General features: G+C 38.8%; 1 protein-coding gene across 1 annotated transcript in view; it reads right to left on the reverse strand.

Annotated features, from left to right (window-relative positions):
• ADCY1 (adenylate cyclase 1) overlaps window positions 1-23,843 on the reverse strand; it is a 155,519-nt gene that overhangs the window by 31,602 nt on the left and 100,074 nt on the right. The window contains exons 7-9 of the mRNA XM_032183180.1: window positions 20,195-20,336; window positions 5,392-5,547; window positions 919-1,113 (exon numbers count right to left, since the gene is read on the reverse strand). Of these exons, the coding sequence (XP_032039071.1) occupies window positions 919-1,113; window positions 5,392-5,547; window positions 20,195-20,336 (493 nt within the window). The remainder of the gene's footprint in view (window positions 1-918; window positions 1,114-5,391; window positions 5,548-20,194; window positions 20,337-23,843) is intronic.

Below are 23,843 nucleotides of genomic sequence, written 5' to 3' on the forward strand. Positions count from 1 at the left end.
GCTAAACATATGAAAGACAATTTTAAAGTTCTAAATATTCCCAAAAGACACCATACAGTTGAATCAAAATATTCCCTTCCTTCAGTAAACTTCACCTGCCATATGCAAAATAAAGTTCTTACTTCAAAAGCAAACAAAATCAAATAATAAACACTATGGGAACCTGAAATCAAAGATAAAGCTCAAGACTTTAAAAAATAAATAAAAAATGGGTCCAATGGGGCACACAGACTTCTATCTTCAAATAGTACTCACAGAGTATCTTAGACTATGATGTGACTTGCAGTGGAAAAATGAATTAAATGTTACCACCAAACTAATCCAAAACTGTATTACTTTTGCTTTTAAAAAAAAAAAAACAAATAAACCAAATGTTTCTATTTTTTGAAACAAAACAGTAATAATAATAATAATAATTAAAAAAAACAAACATAAAAGGTAGGAACAAACAGTTCTACTTTGATAACTCTTCCTATATATGTATTTATGTGCTTCTGGAGGAAGTCCACCACTTTCAGCACAGTTATACTGGTATGAGGTCAGAACCTTGCCCAGAGATTTAAGCTTTTCTTTGTTTTATAGGATGGATTGGATCAATCCACATCAGGCTACATATGCAGAGGGAAGCATCCTGCCTTCCATGAATGCCATTCATAGCCAATGAATAAGTAGGCAGCCACATCACCATGAGACAGCATGAGAAGCTTGATGAGTAGAAAGATACTGATCTTTCTTCTCCCTTCCAAGTGCTTCCATAGAAGGTGAAGATAATTTGGCCTTCTTAGCTAAAAGATAATCCATCAGATTACTTAAAGATAGTGAGTAGAATTTAAATATTGTCTAAAAAAACAACAGCAAAAAAATGCTAGTTGGCTCACAGTCAATGAAATCAGTAAAAATAATTTTAAAAACACTTACTTTATTTTCACGCTCAATTTGTTTATATTTCAGGGTAATGAAGTTCAAGTCAGCCATCTCAGACTCAGTTTGACGGGCCTCTATCAAACGGCTGATGTATCTGTTTACTCGAGTTCCAGGAGTGTTGTATACGACATTGGTAGAAAAAGAGGAACGATTCCTGAGTTTTTCAGAGGCTGTCCTTAAAGCTCTCCTCTGTAGCAGAAATTAAGAAAAAGCACAGACTTTTATTAACATTGACATTTACTGTGTTCATATTATCCCAAGTTTACAGTCAGTATGAGGAATTCATTAAGAAAAGCAACTACAAAAAAAAAACTCTTTAGGTGAAATCCTGATCTCTTTAGAATTGATGATCATATTCCCACTGTGTTCCAGGATTTCAATCCTCATCAGCAGAAATCTTCTTTACATACTCTCCTGAGACTTCTTTTCCACTGAAGAGATAAACAGTTTGATCCCAAAGTCACTTTACCTAGCAAAATCATTAGAAGTTTTATCTTAATGAAAGACACAGAGCCCTGCACATCTTAAAGATGTGACAGCCATGCTCTTCATGACACAAGAAAAGTCCTACTGGCCAAGACCACCAAGGTGTCAACATATATTTGGAAATAAAATTTTCCATTACTTCTTGCATGATGACCATATATGACTTTGGAGGATCAGAAATCTCAGATTTTCCTATTTGTAACTCACATTAGATCTCTCTTGTTAAGATCTCTTTAGTATGCACTTTTAGGCCACTTGCACATCTGGATGGAGCAGTTTAATAAATTATCAGAGCTAAACTGCTCCTCACTGGGGTTCATACCTTCAAGGCTGACATAGCATAACAGGAAAGATGATCCCTCAAAGTCCTTGTCAGTGCAAAAGCTCTATTGCAGAGCATATCTGAAAGGAATTTTAGACAACGTGTCTCACAGAGAGAGTTTAGAACACTCACAGAGATGGTGAGCAGCATCTCAGCTACAATGGTGCTAACCTTCAGTTGAGGGCATTGCAATTCAAGCCACTATGGTTAGATCTGCACTAGTATGACTGTCCATGTATCAGCACACACTGAAAGGATTAGGGCTTTCACAAAACAGACTTGTAACTTCTTAATTTTTTAACATAGAGTGATAAAGATGTAGGCCAATTGTGCAAAACAAACAAACAAACAAACAAAAAAACCACAACCCAGTCATATAATAATTAGCATTTTGAACAATTAGCATGAAGAATAAGGTATTGAGTATTCTTTTCAGCTTAAAAAGGGTCAAGCCTCACTTCCCAAATGGGTTTTGACAGCCCAGCTCACTAAAGTTGAACTTTTAAAATACAAATAATATAATATATATATATAATTATATAATATATATAATGTAATATAAATGTAATATAATATAACATGTTATATTACATTATATATATATACATAATATTATATATGTGTATTATTTAACATCTGCGGAGTTCAGGAAGAGTATTCAACACATTAGGAAATGGTGAGTCTGGTCAGGGAAAAGGACTCCATTGGCTCAGTTTATAATCAGTAGAGTCTGTCAGCAAGCTGTTATAAATTTCTCTCTTCACAGCAGTCAATACTTAATAGCCCACTCTTTAAAGGATATATTACAAAAATAAATCCTTCTAAACCAGATGATAAAAAGAGGTGGTGCTCATTATTTAAGTAATTCTGTAGGAATGTCATTTTCCTGTCTTACTCCACAGAAAGTAGTTGTTGTAAGATCCTCATCATTGAATAAACAGTGGACTACAACTGTAGTCCTGTTTTGTTGTCTCCATATATAGAAAGTAGTTTATTAATCAATTATGAAATATAAAAAATATTTTATATAATAACAAATTGAAATATTTTTCTTCAAACTATCAGATCCTATTACTTATGAAGTTGAATGTGGTGTAAGAAGTAGTTATTTCATCATGAAAATTAACTGTATGGACATATGTGGATTGGAGCTTTCAAATCCAATCCTCTGCTTTTATTTAACCATAACAGAAATCTTAATTTGAGAGTCATACAACTATTCTAAATATTTCTAACCATAAATTTGTTCTGTTGCAGAACATCTTTCAAACAGGCCAAAATCTACCAGCTCTCCCACAAGTTTATATGGAAACTATGTGCTGTCAGGGAATATTGCCAGGAATTAACAGTTTTGCTGTTCATAAAGATAAAAAAGTTAACATATAAATTGCTTAGCGTGAGGCAAAAATATCTGCTGGAATTTTTAATAATTTGAATTTAAACCACAGGGATGAGCACATAGGGATGAGCAAAACAGCTTTCTTTAAGAAAAATAAAAATAATTTAAAAATGCTTCTTTGCTTCAAAATTTGAAATGGGAGTAAACAATGAAATAAACACTGTTAACTATTACTCTAAAATAGGGTCAAAGTTACTGTGCTAAGTCAAATTAGGTGTTGCTCACAGTTAATTACTTAAGTCTCTTATTTTTTCTTCTGTTATTATTTCATACAGTAAAGTTATATGATGTATTATCTACGATCAAGAATAATCCTGTCTCCTGGGCTGGTGTGTATGTGTGTATCTATGTTTGCCCAGACTGTTAATGACAATATTTTTATCTATAAATCCTAAATAAAAGAGAGCCACGGACCAGGCCAAAAGTCTGTCTTGGAGACATCTACACAGGGTAGTTCAAAACAGAGCAAGGTGCAAGCTAGCACTTCAGCAGTGTGAACAGTCCAGAGAACAGTGCCTGAGCATACTGCCTGGTCTCCTATTTAGATGGCGGAGGAGGCCTCTGGGGCAGGCTGGGAGTATGTGGGAATGCCTTGTGCACGGCATGGGGTTGCGTAACCACAGCTGTGCCCTCTTATGCAAGTGGAGCTGCACTTGTGATATTACGTCTTACAATTCAGGTTGGATATTAGGAAAATGTTCTTCGCTGAGAGGGTGGTCAGGCACTCAGTCTTCCCAAGGACAGGGTCACAGCACTACACATGGTCTGATTTTTGGGTGGAGCCAGGAGTTGGACCTTGTGGGTCCCTTCCAACTCAGAATATTGTATGATTCTATTTATATTACTCAGAAATAATTAAATATATACTGCAGTAGTGTGTTGACTTTAAAGTCTTTATAGACAAACCTTGCTTTAACTGATTAGAGGACTGATAGCTCTGAAGAAACTCTGGATTGCAACACAGTGCGTTAATATTAAAAACATGTATCACACTCCATGTTAAAAGTGTATCAGGTACAAAAGCTTGGAATATGGAATATCTGGTTCAGACAAAGAAAGCATTTCAGAACTTCACTGTATATGTTCTCACATGAAAAACAAACAAGCAAACAAAACAAAAAAATACAACAACAAGAATAACACATCAGAACCCTGGGAAAACCATATCTGGATTTTCTGTGTATACTACAGTATTTATACATATATACACATTAGAATCATTGTAGAGAACTGCATATGTTTCAAAGACTATGTGTGTTGCCTTTTTAAAAATACTCAAAGAAAAGCACTAATTTACAACTGAAAAGCCATACCGAAGTCCCTGTATTGGCCTATTTCAAAAGTGAATCTGGAGTTTCTGAAATTCTTCACTGAAATTGTGTTTTAAAGAAGCTAACAGGATTTTCTCTTTTTCCCCCAGAAGAAACACATGCGCATGTAAAATACAAACTAGAAAAGTTATAATTCTTTAAGTAAGATTTAGATTGAATCTTCAGTAACTGCACATAATTCAAATAATAATAATTAAAAAAATAAAACAAGAAGTGGAGCAGTCAAATACAAAATGAATTGCTGATTCCAATGCACACGTTTCTTGCTTTGGAGCACTGGTAGAGCAGCATATACAATATTGCCACCTGCCGGCAAAGAGAATAGGAAGGGCAAGTCAAGTCTTCAAATGTTTTTTTTTTTCTCCATAAATTTCTGATAGTATACCAGGATCTACTAGCATATAAAACAATCATGAGTTATGGCATTAAAAGCTATTCAAAAGTAAGAAAACTGTATTTGATAATTAGGGACTTGAATATTTTTATTAGGGACTTAAAGGGTTTTGTTTACTAAGCAGTTTTTTTGCTTTTTAGAGAACCATCTCGAGATATAAAATTATGTTCTTATTTTGCATCTGCTGCTATCAGTGTCAGACTGTGGTGGACTCATGATGCAAAAGAGCAGCTCTTGGTAATTGCATAAATAGCCTCAGAATCTCTAATTCCTTTGAAAGAAGCCCTTAATAAAAGCCATGTAAGACACCTGTGCTGGTTTATTCAAGAGGAGCTCCAAATGTAAGACCTGGTATAATTAAATTTTGTCTTTAGTGTGAGATGACTGCATGTATTTCCCATTGCTGTGGTCATTAGATAGCTCTAGCCGCAGCAGGAACACATGAAGCAGCTGGCCAGGCCATCCCACAAATACTCAGAGCAGGTCTGCTTTATGTGACCCTGAAACCGATACTTAAAGAGTCCATATGAATTACCTTATCGTCATCCTCACACGTCATGACATTGGAGAAAGGGATCTCTGCTTTGAACATCTTACGACAGTGCATGAGCTGAACAAGCAGATAGCAGACTGTCTTGAACTTCATTCTTTTGGCAGGCTTAATGTCTGACAGAATCAGTCCAGGAAATATCTGTTGATCAAAAAATAGTATTTATAACTGTCATTAACATTCCCATACATACCTGCAGATATCTGTATCATCTAGTGTTTAGAACAAAGCAGTAATCTGATCAAGAAGCAATGCATTTTGATAAACATTACATATTTACATATGAAGACTATTAATTTTTTTTTTAATCTAGTACATAAAATCTATTATACAGAATATTTAAACTTATAGTTAACATTTTGGGAATAGTTACATAGTCTACATAGAAATGTAGACTATTAAAAATAATGACAAATTCATAAAAGAGGCTACATTTTTATTTCTTTAAACTGAAAAAAAAAATCTGGAAATAGAAGAAATATTTGGAGGAAATTAACATTCTTAGTAAGTTAAGTTAAAAATATGATTGTCTCATTCTTATTTCCTCATTTTGTTAATTCAGACACTGGTAAACTCATTAAAATCAGAAAAGGATTGCTTTTGCTTAAAAGATACATACATGCCCCAGAAAGAGATTGTGACACACTGAAATTATACCTTAAATCTCATTTCTTCAAAGTATGAAGCATTATACCACAGAGAATTATTCTCAAAGGGTTGAGTATAATTTTTCCATTTTACAACAGAGCTCACAGTTCAGCAAAGAGAAATATTTTCTTGCTTAACTTAACTTTTCAGCATGTATTTAACTCTTGCTGACTTTAGTAAACCTCTAGTATGCATTCAGATGCTTTCACAGATAGAAAAAGAGTAATCCTTTATTCTGCCCTTAGCATTTATACCAATGTTATTCATGCTTCTGGCATGTAAAATATGTAAAGCAGCTTCATGGGAAATGTGGAAGGACCCCATGCCACGACAGAATGGGAATTTAAGCTTGTAAGATTAACCTATTCTGGAACAGCAAAATAAAGAAGTAGCAGCGGATTTGGTCTCTAGCACTCCTAAATACAGAAGACAGAGCAAATCATACTGCAAAATTCTTATTTAAATGTCCTAAACCTCACAAATGACACTGCGGCTTTGCTGTCTGGTTCTCACAATGCTATGATTTACTGAACAGTTTACATCATTACTTAATTATCAAGGAATGAAGAAGTATGTATTATCTGTAAGCATTTGTTTAATGCATGTTTTCAAGGATATCTAAATTAGAGAGATGGAAGTAAATGACGCTATGCTTATATTTTGAATGGCATCTCAGATATTAGTTTGCTATGCTGTTTAACACACAGTTAAGCACTTGCACTTTCTAGAGAATCAAGAGTATATCCTACTGGCCTACCAATACACTGTTTAGTGAGTTACACTGTTCACGAAACACAAAAATGAATTGTGTGTAAATACTTGAACATTTTTATTAACAGATGGATATGTTACATATGTTTATATATGTATAGATATATATGGCCTGTTTCAAATGTGGAAAGGTTCTTATGTGTGCCTATGTACTTTATTGTACACTGAAAATCTGATTAAAGCCAGCTAATATTACCAGCACTGTAGTGCACAGTCATCAACTGGAATCTAAAAGGACACTAGTGTGTCACTTGATCAAATATAGTTCAACATAAGTCTCTGTTAAGAGGTTCCTAGTATGAACTCTTTTCAGGACATCCTGACAGAAGACTGTGCTGTGTTGCAGTGATCACACAGAAGATGATCTACAAGGTTGTTCATACAGTAAATATAATTTAGGTATTCCTCAGGACACTAAGTATTCCTCAGGACACCAAGTAAATAGTTGTTACACTTGAGTACGGCAGATGTGATCAGCCGTTGAGCTAACATTCTCAACAGCTAAAACATACTTTTTGGACAGGTACTCTATTTACAAATTTTCCTAATGTAGCAATAATAATGTAGTTGATACAACCAGCTCCGGTGTAGCCATGTTCTGCAGCAGAGCAGAGGATTGCAGCATTCAATTTGCTGGTAAAAGCTGAGGCAAAGAAGGCATTCAGTACCTCAGCCTTTCCCATTTCCTGTGTAACCAGGTATCCCATGTTACTCAGCAGTGGGACAACATTTTCCCTAATTTTCCTTTTGTTGTTGATGTACTTACAGAAACCCTTCCTGCTGTCTTTGATATCCCTGGCCAGATTCAATTCTATTTAGTCTTTAGTTTTCCTAACTTCATCCCTGGATACTTGGACAACATCTCTGTATGCTTCCCAGGTTACCTATCCTTACTTCCATCATCTGTGTGTTTCCTTTATGTGTTTGAACCTCCTGGCATTTTTGCCTGACTTCTCATTCATTGGGATGGACTACTCTAGAGGGAGTGAGTCTTGAATTTTAACCAGCCTGTTTAGGTCCCTTTTCCCTACAGGTCCTTAATCCATGGGATTCGTCCAAACAGATCTTTGAAGTCTGCTCTCCTGAAGTCCAGGGTTTGCTTACACCCTCCTCCCTTGCTCTCAGGATTCTGAACCACCATCTTAGAGTCACTGCAGCCAAGGCTGCTTGTGACCTTCACATTCCCAAGGCCCTCATTTTTGGTGAGTATGAGGTCCAGCAGATCACCTCTCCTTGTAGGCTCATCTGTCACTTGGAGGAGGAAGTTATTGTCAACACACTCCAGGAACCTCTTGGATTGTTTCTGTCCTGCTGTGTTCCTCCAGTAGACATCAGGGTGGTTAAAGTTCCCCATGAGGATCAGGGCCTGTGAACATGAGGCTTCTCCTGTATGTCTGTTGAGGGCCTCATCTTCTTGTTCTTCCTGGTCAGGTGGCCTGCAGCACACACCCATTATAATGTCCCCTTTACCTGTCCTCCCCTTAACATACATGTAAGCTCTCAGTTGGCTCCTCATCTATCTTCAGGCAGAGCTCCATGCATTCCAGCTTCTCTCTCATATAAGTGACTACATCCCCTTCTCATTTTCCCATCCTGTCTTTCCTAAAGAGCCTGTATCCCTCCATTGCATCACTCTATTCTTGGGACTCAATCCACCACATATCTGTGATCCCAACAAGATCATAGCCCTGCAACTTCACACAGCTCTTACTGATCATGCTTATTCACCATGGTCCTTGCATTAGTATATAGGCACCTCAGAGAGGTTCCCTGGAATGCTGGAATCCCAGAATGGGTTTAGGGCTTTTCTCCATATTGGTGCCTTGTAGTCAGTTCCTTGCTTACATGCAAAGCTATAGGTGATCCTGCTTAGGCCCCATTTTGTTGCTTTAGTGATCCCTCATGGTCATATCACCCCATGCCCTTTTCTTGACAACCCTGTCCAACACAGGGTTGCTGGTTACTTTCTCCCTCCCTTCTCATGCTTAGTTTAAAGCCCTCCTTATGAGGTTAGCCATCCTACTGGAAAAAAAAATAGCTCTGCCCAAGTTCATGAGCTGGATCCCATCTCTCCCAAACAGATGCTGATCTGCAAACAGGGTCCCATGCTCTCAAACCCTGTCACCAGCACCAGGTCTATAGTCAGTTATTGACCTGTACTATCAGTGTCCTCCTCACAACCTTTCCCATCACTGGGAGGATTTAAGAGAAAACCACCTGGACTCCATGCCCTTGATTATTTTCCCCAGATCTCTGCCAGATATTTCCCCTGGAAGTATCATTTGTGCTTACATGGAGTAACAGGAGGGGGTAGTATTCAGAGGGCTGGGTGAGATTCAGCAGTACCTCCACAATATCCTGGAACTGGACTCCTGGTAAGCAGCAAATCTCTCTAGTTGATAAGTCAAATGGGTGTCTCTGTCCCCTGTAATTGGGAGTCACCCATTACAATGACTTGTCATTTCTTCCTGGTGATCTTGCATGGGTTAGAGGGATAAGTTTCTTTGCTTGTAGGGATATCTGAATTCTCTTCAACACTGAGGGCAGTGAACCTATGTTGTAGATATAAGCCTCTAGGTGGGGCAGGAGCCTTTCTCTTGGTACCAGAGGTAATCAGCTTCCACCCTTCCCTTCATACAGAGGTTACATGTACCTCATCAGTGGGGTATGGATACTGCCAGCTTCTCTCCTACAGTTGGGGTCTGAGGGTCTTCAAGTTGTTGGATCACAGAGAAGATCCCATCAATCCCCCTTTCATCTTCTCTGATGTTGTGCAATCTGCTCACTTCTTCCAGGAACTCCTTCTACTTGATGGCACAGCTCCTCCAATACAGCACATTTGCAGGACAGAGGAACATCACTCATGGCAGAATGAAGCCTTAGGCACTTTCTGCAAGCTGGGAGTGGAAGACTACATTTGCCACCTGAAGCTTTGTCTGCCTCAGTCTCCACTCTAGCAGGGATAGCCACTGCAAAATCTGCTGGCAAAACATATCTGTGACAGTTAAAATCATCTGAAGTCAACTGTGGGCCCCCTTCTTCATGTCATTCTGAGTGAACTACTGCAAAAACTGTGGCATTTTTTGGATGCTTCTGTCCTGAGCAACCTGTTGTATTTCAAAAGTGGATCTAGCTGTGAAGGTGACCCTGATTTGAGCAGGGAGGTTGACCACAGACCTTCCAGAGGCCCCCTCCAAATCCAGGTACTGTGCCATGCTATGAAAATGTGTGGAACACATATATCTTCTGTTCTTCATGGCTGGTCAAGGCCCTAAACATGCCAAAGACATTGCAATACACACAAGTAGGGCACAATGGCAGTTCCTAGATCATGGATAATTTTATACATATCTTTTTATTTATTTATTTATTTATTTATGTTTTGGTCTGATAGTTGCTGGACCTATGGATTCTACACTGGGCCTGGAGATTTTCCATTCTACTCTTATATATACACAGCATAAAAAAGCACAAACAAAGGAACTCTCCCACTTTCATCTCACAAATCTTGTCCCTTATTTTAAATTATCATTACTCTTTTGACTGCAGGACAACATTTTTTACACAGAGAACTTTTGAGTGGAGCATTTCAGTAAGGTCACCTTCTGCTGTAAGCCTCTGATAATGGCAAGAAATGCAGTGCAGTCTGTTAAAACAGACTTAAGATAAACAATCAAACAAAACAAATAAAAATGAAACAAACAAACAAACAAAACATCTTTCACTCTGCCTGTTCTTTAAACTTGCTCTAGGACAGTATTACAGGAAAGCTGTGCAGCATTCTCATCCTAGCTCATTTTGTCAATGCATTTTACTTTCACACTCCTTTTTTTAACCCTTGGGATCATTTTTTATTTTGTTCACTGTTCCTTTGCTTCATAATTTTAGAAAGGCTGGTTATGTGCTGCAAAGCAGTCAGCAAACAAGGTTAAGAGCTGGGATTAAAAGCACTCTGAAAGCAGCCTGACTGTCTACAGCTTTGTGAGCATTTCTAAGTACACAGGAAACAAAAAAAAATACTGATTAAAATTCTGGGAAAACACCCCAGTGTTTAAATCTCATGTGATACTCCAGTAAGGGATTCACTGGTGCTTATCTGGGATTCTCAGAAACAGCAGCAGACTGTTGTTCCCCTGGCTATATTCAGCTACAGTGCTTAAACAGTACTGAAAAAAGAAGATATCAATGACATTCAAAATACTTTCACAGAAATCATAAATGCTGTAGCAGCTTCATGGCAACTGCAGGAACAGTCCTGAAGATCTAGAGTAGCACACTGTTTGCTGGGTGGTAGCACAAGTAGTCTACTTACAGTGTTGGGGTGTGTGTATTCCAACTAGAAATAATCTAGAGCTTCTATCAAAACACTGTGTCTATCTTTTAAAACAATTCTGCTAAGGTATAAATGGGGTGTTAAAACTTAAAATGTTCAAGTTAGGCATTTAAATCTCTTAGTTAAATTCTTCAGGAGTTGTCAGATATTCAAAATACAAACCAGGCTGGACTCTCCTAGGCATGACAGCAATGGCAGCTGCAGGCAAGCATCACTTTGAAAACAGAAATACTCAATGTGTGCCTAGTGTGTACCCCAAATTAGATACTTAGGTACATTTCAAATTAGACCACTTTTGCCAAATGTATTTTTGCATGTGGTATGCTATCAAAGGAGAGAGTTTGAGTAGCTGGAGTTTTCACATGCCCTGCATTAGCTGTAAAGATCTCTTATTCTGTTACTATTTAGAGCAGGAATCTAAACTCTAGCACTTCAAAAGGGCTAGTAAACACTAATGTCAAAATATCCTCAAAATGAATTAGTTCGGAAAGCTGGCAAAGCATAATGATCACAAAGACTTTCTTGAGACAATGTGGACAGGACAAGTAGAGACAAATGCAAAAACGTCCAAGGGAACTGCTAGACGTATGGATGGATTTCTTGGGCCATAAGTGCTCTGTGGAAAACACAAATACAATACAGTTGGAAAATAAAAAAAAAAGAAAAAAGAAAGAAAAAATTAGAGAAATGTGTGGCATGTCCATGCAGACCTAAACAGACTTAATCAATCAAATTTACAGAGAAGGAAATGTCCTACAAATATAAATGGAGCTTCAGTTTGAATTGAAATAATAAAAATAAATAAATAATGAATGCAGTAATTTTAGACCCATCGTTTCACTCAATTTAGTCCTTTAGCTTTTTTCTGTTGTCGACGGAAGGAAGACACAGACGCTCAATATGAGTGAACAGTGAACTTCAACCTTAATGGATAGCTCTGTCGCCTTTTATCTAGTTCGAACATAATCAACTCATACATATTGCAAAAACTAAGCTCAGGATTGGCTAACATTTCCCGCTCTTTTCAGGTAGTTCCTCCTTCTTTTAGCCACCGTCCCGCCTTAGGGACTTTCCCAATCGCTCAAGGGCATCGTGTCCTTGAGCCTGATTGGCTCTCAGCCAGCTGTGTACGTGCCAGACTCATGTGAGTTGAGTACGGTACTTTACTAGCCCATTGCCTCTTAACTGCCCAACATCCACGTGTCCTATTTCACTTAACCATTCCTCCACATTTTTCCTCTCTTTTTTTTTTTTTTTTTTAATTGTTCACATGATGATGATTAGAAAATTTTCAGCATCTACTTTAGAGGCTATTGAGAATCTTTCCTTACTAAGATGAACTTTTTAAAACAAGTGGTGAATGAAGTCAAATCCAGTTGGAGGCCGGTCACTAGTGGCATTCCCCAGGGCTTGGTGCTGGGGCCAGTCCTCTTTAATATCTTTATTGATGATCTGGATGAGTGCATCGAGTGCACCCTCAGTAAGTTTGCAGATGATACCACGTTAGGTGCATGTGTTGATCTGCTTGAGGGTAGGAAGGCTCTGCAGGAGGATCTGGATAGGCTGCACCGATGGGCTGAGGTCAACTGTATGACGTTCAACAAGGCCAAGTGCCTGGTCCTGTACCTGCCTAGTGGAGAAGGACCTGGGAGTATTGGTGGATAGTCGGCTGAATATGAGCCAGCAGTGTGCTCAGGTGGCCAAGAAGGCCAACAGCATCCTGGCTTGTATAAGAAGCAGTGTGGCCAGCAGTCCTAAGGAAGTGATTGTCCCCCTGTACTTGGCTCTGGTGAGGCCGCACCTCGAGTACTGTGTTCAGTTTTGGGCCCCTCGCTACAAGAAGGACATGGAGGTGCTCGAGCGAGTCCAGAGAAGGGCGACGAAGTTGGTGATGGGTCTGGAGAACAAGTCTTATGAGGAGGAGCTGAGGGAGCTGGGCTTTTTCAGCCTGGAAAAGAGGAGGCTCAGGGGTGACCTTATCACTCTCTACAGGTACCTTAAGGAAGGCTGTAGCGAGGTGGGGGTTGGTCTATTCTCCCACGTGCCTGGTGACAGGACGAGGGGGAATGGGCTAAAGTTGCGCTAGGGTTGTTTTAGGCTGGATGTTAGGAAGAACTTCTTTACTGAGAGGGTTGTTAGGCATTGGAATGGGCTGCCCAGGGAAGTGGTGGAGCCACCGCCCCTGGAGGTCTTTAAAAGACGTTTAGATGTAGAGCTTAGGGATATGGTTTAGTGGAGGACTTGTTAGTGTTAGGTCAGAGGTTGGACTCGATGATCTTGCGGTCTCTTCCAACCTAGAAATTCTGTGATTCTGTGAAGTCAGGCAAAGTCTAACAACATGCTGTGAAATGCCGTAGTAATGCATCAATCATACACATCAAACTACTTCGCTTAAGAAAATATTATTAATACATGAAAGAAATTGTCTCAAGAGTGTAAATGGGCAGTTATACTTGTGAAATACACTAGATGCTAACAATGATTCACAGATAAAAGTGATTTACAAATTAAGCCAGAAGGTAAGCACATGTAGTTACTAAGTATTTCATTTATACAAAACACAGAAGTAATCATGAAGCAATCTGTTTTGTCTACTCTGTGCTATTACATGAGAATAATTCAAGACTGGGGAAAAATGTCAAATCAGCTAGAAGAAAGACATAAGCAGACAAAACCTGTTGCTTGTGGTGGAAAAGTATGGGGCCTAGTGATTTATTTTAATATTGAAGGCAGATCATTTGTTTCATGGAACAAAGTTATGTTGATTAATAGTAAAGGAGGATGTTGGGCTCCAAATCAAAAATACTGCCTTTTCAAGCAACAAAGTGATAGAAAATTTGTTTACTTTCCAGCCACTCCTTGGTGAGAGGACTGCAATATAGGAAATGTAAAATCACATCTGTTTATGGTAGATATGACAATGATGTGACAGTCTTTGCCACTTTTCTTGCACCTGTTGTCATGCAGAATGAATCTCAGGTGTGCAGAAAGAATTTCTGCCTTGATAGGCAGATCATGAGTCAAAGAAATTAAATGATCAACCTTTCGAGCTGTCAAATCCATCTGTACTTCACAATAAATTATGCCACAAGTATGTGCTGTAGATAACTGCATTACAAATTTCTAATGTTTACAAGAATTTTTACATTTTAAACAGTACTTTCCAAAGAATTCTCCTGAGCTGTGTTTGCTTATTAAGAGGATTCTTTAACTTCCAGGTTTTGGGTAAAGTTTTCCTAAAATCTTAAGACTGACAAAAGTGATCTCTTCTTCAACTATTGCATTAAGTTCTCTTCTCAAATAAACTGCTGGTATTTGGGTTTGGTCATAATTATTTTTTGGACAAAAATAAAATAGAAATTTTAGCACCGTCTTTAGATCATTTTTCTGCAGATTCGCTGCAGCAAAATAGGTGGGAGACAGAACACCCTTCCTCTGTCATCTACTTCCAGCTGAATAACTAGACAAGTATTCAGAAAAGATGTAAACCATTTTAGTTGTGATTTTCAGAGTGGTCATAGCATTACTCAGAGATTTCAGATAGTATGTTATGGCTGTCCAAGCTAAAGAAGGATTTTCTGAGACTGCCTGGCATGTCTTTGTAGGTACAAGGTACGGTAAGAAGGATAAATGTCAGCCCCTTCAGAGAAATATTTGAAGAGAAGTTGTAAATATAATGTGTCTTTCCCTCTCTTTCTCTGTCTTTTAATATTTCAAACTTATTTTTCATTGCATTCACTGTATAGCTAGTTTCCAAAATGTGAACAGATGTGGTACTCACTTTTCATGAACAACCATCATATGCACTATTCAAACAGTAGATGCAGACACTGTGTGATTTACATTGCCACAAATAAAATAAAACAAATGTATTTGAATACATGGTGCATAACTCACTAGCACATTAGTAGAAAAGTTGCAGGTGGTGTTTAGCAACCTATTAAGCTAATTAGTCATTACAGTCAAGGTATGTTTTAGAATCCATGATGCATTTATGAATATATAGGAATCATTTATAAAATGTATCTATAGACTTTATCTATGATTTTCATAATGTTTATAGTTCCCTTTTTTTGGAAACATCTCTATTGCCTACCATTAATGGTCTGTGGGATTATTTGTATTTGCAAATATGACCTGGCAAAGGTTATATTGACCTGGCAAAGTTACTCAAGTGAAGCAGGTTCCCTTAAGCTGGCAATGACTAACAGTGATGGCAGGCCCACTTCTGTAAATGGAAACAATTACATGTTCTGAGAAATCTTTCTCCTTAGAAAAACTTCATAATTTCTTACCACTGCTTGGCTATCCAGAGAAGTACCTCAGGAAATGTACTTAATTGTCTGGACTGGGCTAGTTTCTCATCTAGAGAAAATAATGTGCTTTCGCAAAATTAGAGAGACACAGGTAGAGAGTGAATTAATGTAGAAAATATAAGTAAGTAAGCCTAAGAAAAATCCACCTGGCTATCACTGCAGACATAGGCAAATCTTAGGATGTGTTACACTGCATGAGAATAATAGTTCTAGTGAAGTAGACTAGTTAAGCTTGCTACTGAGCTGAGCATCTGCGAGTCTACTATGCCAGCCATAAAACTGATGCAAAGATACTTTGCCTAATGCTGGTGCTGCCAATGAAAAAGAAAGAATTCTATTGAAAAACAGACCCATTCTGTTAAAAGAAATTTAAATTGAATTTCAAGCACGAAATTTGAAAGCTGGAACAGGATTAGTGAGAAAGATTACTGAGGAATCAACAGTGAAAATTATTTAGCGGGGTCTAAGCATGAGTATAAAGTTCCCAGAAGGGGCTCTGAGATTGACAGGATCTGGCCTAGTTTGTTGTTGTTGTTGTTGTTTGTTTGTTTTGTTTTTCCCTCTAATAACATCCATAAACAGAGTAATATTTACTATACTTCAGGACATTTGATGATACTAAGAACATCTATGTATCTAAAGCATAGAGTATGGATTTGTGAATATTTAATGTATCAGAAAGAGATAAATTTTTCTAACTAGATCAGATGAGGATTTTCATATATGTGTTGAGACTTGTGGCTAGTTACTTTAATCTAATTGTTCAAATCTTGTCTCAGTGCAATATTTTGGTCATATCACTACATGGCTTAGAAACTATATACAATATGAAGAAATAACAGATGTCATTTAAAATAAATGTGTTAGCTTTTTCAGAACTAGAAACTTGGTTTCTATTTGGGCTATATCATTTTGTATTATTATGTAATATTTAAGAAGAATATTTATGTAAGATTTTAAATAAAGGTGACCAAAATTTTGAATTTCATTAAAAAAAAAAAGTCTTTATGCCTTTGGATAAACTATCTGATAAACTAAGTGGGTTTAGAAGCTGAATGTTATCCAGTCAAACATGCATAATTGTTGCTAAATAATAAAAATAAACAATAAATAATAGTAATAATAGCAAATAGTAAATAACAGTAACAGTAATAGAATAATATAGTATCTACCAAAATAAAAGACTTGAATACAACAAAAAGAAAAGAATACTCTCAGTGGTCTTTTCTAAGTTCCTCTCACGTTTTAGCTTATACACCATTCTAGTAATCTTATCAGATCACAAAATTTTGGTTGTCAGTTGACTGAATAAATGATTAAAATAATTGGGAACATTTTATAATTTATTCACATTTTTAATGTAATTGGTACATGAATGAGTCTTCATATACTGTTCTCATTCTTGGCTCAGTTGATCTGTCTTTCTGGCACATCAAATAAGGGAAAATGTGGGGTATGTGCCTTCTAAATAAATATTAACAATAAAAAAATTATTTATCTTTCAAGTTCAACAGATTCTTGGCCATCTGTTGCAGATAATATTGATTTTCATTCTTCTTGGAATCATCCCTGCTACAGTCAGTTCATATTAATCTCAGAGATGATGCATAAAGAACTAAAAATGTCTTCGCATTTCAGCTAATGAGGCTCCAGGGGAAGGAATACAATAGTAAAACAGCAGATACCTGAATTCACCTACGGGTGCTAGATCTTGTCTGTGCTTCAGGGCCAGTCCTCTGTTTCTATATCTCTGAAGGTTTAATGACTGAATCAAGGTAGGAGAGGATATAGCAGGTGTTTATCTTACAGCTATTTATTAGTATCTTGTGGTCCAATGCAAGTGTACAAAGACTGGGGATGGCTGTAGTATACTATGACAAACAGCAAAGTGATGTACTGATTGTTTTGAGTCCAGTGGAGAAGGCTGTCTATATCTGTAAAATTCATGAAGTGTTTCTTTCTGCCAGTTTGGCTGACACTGCACTGATGCACGCCAGAGAGCTGATGTCAGCCAAGCTGTACTGCAGCATCTGTCACTTCTACAAATCCATCAGTGACACCCAGGGTAACATGGCATTCAGTTTATGTGGCTGATGACAAACTGAGTTGTTTCTCAGCAGTCACCAGCAGCTTCTCAGCAGCCTTGCAAACAAAAAGGAATGGGTGCTCATATGTAAGCTCTCATCTTTGCACATTAAACATGCATTGGCTTCATTTACTTTAATATGTGAATGTCAAGATTCTATTCTTAGAAATTCTTCAGTCAGTGCAGCTGAGAGAATACATGTCTACATGTAATAGATGCACTTACTGCCTTTTCTCCCTTTTTTATGCATTATGAAATGATACATAATGCTCTGGGAGTTAAAACAGCAGACAAGAAAAAAAAAAAGATAAACAAATGTAGTGACAATCAGCAACATACTTTTTCATATATATATATTTTTTTTTTTCAGGAAGAGAGATTGGTTAATTTAGGAACTAATTCTGGTTTCAAGAAAGGCAACAAAAACCTCTTACTGAGAATGAAAACAGAATTTAGCCCACTGATTTTCGACCTATTTTCTTTCCTACTATCTAAAATGGAGTCTAATCATATAGATTAGCAGAAGAACAAAACACGAGATCATGTGATTTTCAGAGCAGACAAGGATATTCCATCTCTCCTTTATGCTTTATTCCATCTCTCCAAGACGCTTTAGAGGAAGCATATAATAAAACACCCTTGCAGCAATCCTTCTGGTATAAAGCAGCAGTAGCTTTCATCATCAGAATCAGAATTCTGTGGTGACTTGACTCCCCGACTTTCCAGAAAAACTCTCCAGATAATCAAATTCAGACCAGGAACCTGACTGCTGACCTGGAATTCAGGATGATCTATTTTTCCCTGGTTATATTTTTGTCAAAAACATGTTAATGGAAAGTTAGCTAACATCCTCAAGCATGGAGCTTTGAATTCACTTCAAAACCTCATCTTTTTTTTGTTTCCGTACTTACTTTGAGACTTATATTTTAAAATTTCTCTCTAAAGGTCAAATCCCTGATTTAAACTTGTTTGGGCAGAGACTTGGACAATATGTTTGCAAAAGTCTGTATTCTGAGTTGTCCGGCTGAGATAAAGAGTAATACATATGTGAGGGCAGATAACTTTTAAGATAAGCATCATTTGATATGGAGAGGTTTGGAACAAACTGAACATGCTTAAATGGGATAAGGGCCTTTCAAGACTCCTACTGATGTCACAAAAGTTATTTTGTAGCATAAAAACAGACTGTCCTAAATAGGATCATTGCTTAGTTGTTTTTGTTGGGACATACCAATTAGATGAAATTTACAGTTTTTCAGCATTTACTTTTGAGGTGCACTCAGTAACTGGTTGAGGAAGAAAGGTGTGCCTGTGAATGAACCTGCTTGAAGGTCACTAACTATCACCAACTTCACTGCAACTCAAGAAATTACCATTGCACTGATGGGACTCTCTCCTTATTCTGAAAATCTGGCTAGAATGAGGTGTCACATCCATTTCTATCAGGCGTGGCTAAATCCTTAGCAACATCTAAGAAGTTCCTGCTCAAATGAGCTAAAATCTTACTCATTCCACACTTTCCATTTTCTGTTCTCCACCAAAAGAAAGAAAGGTGCAGAAAAGAAAGAAAGGTGCAGAAAATATTATTGTCGCTTCCAACACTGCCGACGTACTTCTCTTTTCCCAGAACTTCTCCGAGTGTCTGACAAAAGGAATGCACTGAAAAGAGAGGGGAGCCTGGCAAAATCTATGAGGAAAGGCAGCTAGGATAGGAAAGGGATAGCCAAAATCATTGTGGGAGTCTGAGGTGGCAGAGAAAGGAAGGGAAATGATGTTCAATTTGTCATGAGCAGCTCAGCTTAGCGGGAGAAAACACTGGAGCTATTTGTCTGTTTTGGACAGAGAATATATTCTTTGTTGCAATAATCTTAGAAAATTTACTCAGCTTGAGCATAAATATCTGATCTACGGTAGACTTATATATACATTTAAAAGCAGGATGATCGACTCCAGCCTCTTCTCCTGACCTAGATAAACAGGCTTGTGTTGTACAGCTTGACAACATGGCAACTTTTCCAGATTTCCAGGGAATGTTAATTCGGTTACTGCTGAATTCATTTCACTGTCTTTTCTGCTATGGGCATGACAAGTCTGTAAATAGTTTTTTTTCTGCATCTATTAAGTAGGGACTCCTCCAGGCCTACCAAAGGAGTCATTACTATCATGAGAGGTTGTAGAAAGTGTTAGGAGTGTGTGAGTAAAATGTCATGGAAATATGGGAATTAAAGAGCAAGATAAAATAGTCAGGCTGCCAGCATTAATATTCAGAAATATAATTTTGAATGGAAGTGGAAGATAGGAATGAATTACATTTTAGACTAACATACCATATCATTTCTAATGCAATGATTACAGAATCTGAATAAACCAAAAGCTTTCTTTTTTTGTGGGTTAAGTGAAAAGTTGTTTTAACTTTAAACTTCAAAAGTATAGTGATCTTCTTTTCTAGGTAATGTACAAGGTTAGCTTTTTTAGTGTTCCTGCCTCAACCAAAACCAAAAGATCTAATTTCAAGAGTTTAAAAGATTTTAGAAACAATAAATACCGATATTGCCTCTGTTTCAGACTATCATAGAACAGTTATTAAACTACAAAAAACATGCCACAAAACAAGCTAGAATTTGTGGAGCCTACCTTCCTCCGATGGGATGGCACAATGAAATATGTTTCAATATTATGTTTCTTCAAGAAACTATTCCTTTCATGTCCATATCCTGGTTCTACTTCGTAGTCCCCATTTAGGCACTCTAAGGTGGTCTTTGTAATGTGAACTTTCCTGGAGAGAAAAATAAGATGTTCTTCATAGCTAAGATGTATTACTAGGTAGTTGCTAGTGTAATACACTCATGAAAAAGATCATAATGGGCTCTGTCTTTTCAGCCAAAAAATCACAAAAATGTTTCTATTAAATGTTTTTTTCTAAACTTAAGCAGAATGACCAAAACAGTAACTGCAGATTATCCAAAACCTTGCAGATTCAGTGATTTGTAGAAAGTGGAAGTCTTCACATCATCTTTCACATTGCATGGATTTAAGCCTTTACCTCACTGCCTGCTTGGAAAAACAGCCTGCTGTTTGAAATGTGTGGCTCCACACTCCAAGTCTGTCATGTACATAAAGAAGAAACTCCTTGTTCTTCTCTTTTTGTTTCTCTTCACAGCTGTGACATGTTCCATTTACTTACTCTGCGTTAAGGCAGCTTTCTAATCCACTTTGTTTTGGCAGCACAGTCAACTTTGACACTCTTAGGGACATGGTTTAGTGGGTGGTATTGGTGGTAGGGAGATGGTTGGACCAGATGGTCTTGGAGGTCTTTTCCAACCTGAATGATTCTATGATTCTAGTTTTGAGTTTGCTTATCCCCAAAACTATCTTCACATTTCCTCCTGAAGGAACCCTTATATTTGAAACGTATTCCCAGGAGATATCTTCAAAGCTGTTACTGCTCTTCTCTATTAATTATGTTCAGGTCTGTTTTATTTAATTTTTTATTTATTTATTTATTTTCCATCGGGAACCCTCAAGGTAAAGAACATACAAAAACACACTGCCAAAATTGTCTCAGAATGACATATGCAGCAAACAGAAATTCACTTAACCAAAAAACTTAACCATTGACTTCCTGTTCAGCAAATCATAATCTTGCAAATATCCAACAGAAGGTGGTAAATCCCAGTCCAAATGCAAGTTGCATACAGAAGCACATATAAGCATATTTGTGAAAATGAACAGTGTACATTTAAATTCTATATATTCCATATATATATTCTATTCTATATCAGAGAGAGTTTTGATGTCATGGAACTTGAGGCTGGGAATGATAAGGTTGAGTCCCTATGGGTTAGGACCAGCGGGAAGACCAACAAGGCAAGCATCCTGGTGGGGGTCTGTTATAGACCGCCGAATCAGGATGAGGAGACTGATGATGAGTTCTACAGGCAGCTGACAGAAGTTGAGAAATTGTCAGTGCTTGTTCTCATGGGGGACTTCAACTTCCCAGACATATCCTGGAAGCACAACACAGCCCAGAGAAAGCAGTCTAGGAGTTTTCTGGAGAGCGTGGAAGATAGCTTTCTGACACAGCTGGTTAGTGAGCCTCCCAGGGGAGGTGCCCTGCTAGACCTGCTGTTCACAAAGAGAGAAGGACTGGTGGGAGATATGGTAGTTGGAAACTGTCTTGGGCAGAGTGACCATGAAATGGTAGAGTTCTCCATTCTTGGAGAAACCAGGAGGGGTACCAGTAAAACCGCTGTATTGGACTTCCGGAGGGCCGACTTTGAACTGTTCAGGACACTGGTTGGCAGAGTCCCTTCAGAGGCAGTTCAGAAGGGCCTCCCTTCCGAAGAGGAGTCCAGGAAGGCTGGGCACTCTTCAAGAAGGAAATTTAAATGGCGCAGAAGCTGTCTGTCTCCACGTGCCCAAAGATGAGCTGGAGTGGAAGAAGACCAGCCTGGCTGAACAGAGAATTGTGGCTTGAGCTTAGGAGAAAAAAGAGGGTTTATAATCTTTGGAAAAGAGGGCGGGCCACTCGGGAGGACTATAAGGATACTGCGAGGCAGTGCAGGGACAAAAATAGAAGGCCAAAGCTCATCTGGAGCTCAATCTGGCTACTGCCGTTAAATACAACAAAAATGTTTTTACAAATACATCAACGCAAAAAGGAGGACTAAGGAGAATCTCCATCCTTTACTGGATGTGGGGGAAAATTAGTTACAAAAGATGAGGAAAAAGCAGAGGTGCTTAATGCCTTCTTTGCCTCAGTCTTTAGCGGCAAAAACAGTTGTTCTCTGGATACCCAGTACCCTGAGCTGGTGGAAGGGGGTGGGGAGCAGAATGTGGCCCTCACTATCCATGAGGAAATGGTTCGTGACCTGCTACGGCACTTGGATGTACGCAAGTCGATGGGGCCAGATGGGATCTACCCGAGGACACTGAGAGAACTGGCGGAGAAGCTGGCCAAGCCGCTTTCCATCATTTATCCTGGCTATCGGGGGAGGTCCCAGTCGACTGGCGGATAGCAAACATGACGCCCATCTACAAGAAGGGCTAGAGGGTAGACCCGGGGAACTCTAGGCCTGTCAGTTTGACCTCAGTGCCAGGGAAGCTCATGGAGCAGATTATCTCGAGTGTCATCATGTGGCACTTACAAGGCAACCAGGTGATCAGGTCCAGTCAGCATGGGTTTATGAAAGGCAAATCCTGCTTGACTAACCTGATCTCCTTCTATGACAAAGTGATGTGCTTGGTGGATGAGGGAAAGGCTGTGGATGTGGTCTACCTTGACTTCAGCAAGGCTTTTGACACTGCTTCCCACAGCATTCTCCTCAAGAAAATGGCTGCTCGTGGCTTGGACTGGTGTATGCTTCATTAGGTTAAAAACTGGCTGGATAGCCAGGCCCAAAGAGTCATGGTGAATGGAGTCAAATCCAGTTGGAGGCCGGTCACTAGTGGCGTTCCCAAGGGCTCAGTACTGAGGCCAGCCATCTTTATTGATGATCTGGATGAGGGGATCTTACCCTCAGTAAGTTTGCAGATGACACCAAGTTAGGTGCATGTGTCGATCTGCTCGAGGGTAGGAAGGCTCTGCAGGAGGATCTGGATAGGCTGCACCGATGGGCTAAGGTCAACTGTATGAAGTTCAACAAGGCCAAGTGCCTGGTCCTGCACCTGGGGCACAACAACCCCAAGCAGCACTACAGGCTGGGAGATGAGTGGTTGGAAAGCTGCCAGGCAGAGAAGGACCTGGGAGTGATGGTTGATAGTCGGCTGAATATGAGCCAGCAGTGTGCTCAGGTGGCCAAGAAGGCCAACAGCATCCTGGCTTGTATAAGAAGCAGTGTGGCCAGCAGTCCTAAGGAAGTGATTGTCCCCCTGTACTTGGCTCTGGTGAGGCCGCACCTCGAGTACTGTGTTCAGTTTTGGGCCCCTCGCTACAAGAAGGACATGGAGGTGCTCGAGCGAGTCCAGAGAAGGGCGACGAAGTTGGTGATGGGTCTGGAGAACAAGTCTTATGAGGAGGAGCTGAGGGAGCTGGGCTTTTTCAGCCTGGAAAAGAGGAGGCTCAGGGGCGACCTTATCACTCTCTACAGGTACCTTAAAGAAGGCTGTAGCGAGGTGGGGGTTGGTCTATTCTCCCACGTGCCTGGTGACAGGACGAGGGGGAATGGGCTAAAGTTGTGCTAGGGTTGTTTTAGGCTGGATGTTAGGAAGAACTTCTTTACTGAGAGGGTTGTTAGGCATTGGAATGGGCTGCCCAGGGAAGTGGTGGAGCCACCGTCCCTGG

The sequence above is a fragment of the Aythya fuligula genome, chromosome 2 (genome assembly GCF_009819795.1).
Source record: "Aythya fuligula isolate bAytFul2 chromosome 2, bAytFul2.pri, whole genome shotgun sequence".
In the NCBI taxonomy this organism is placed as follows: Eukaryota; Metazoa; Chordata; class Aves; order Anseriformes; family Anatidae; genus Aythya; species Aythya fuligula.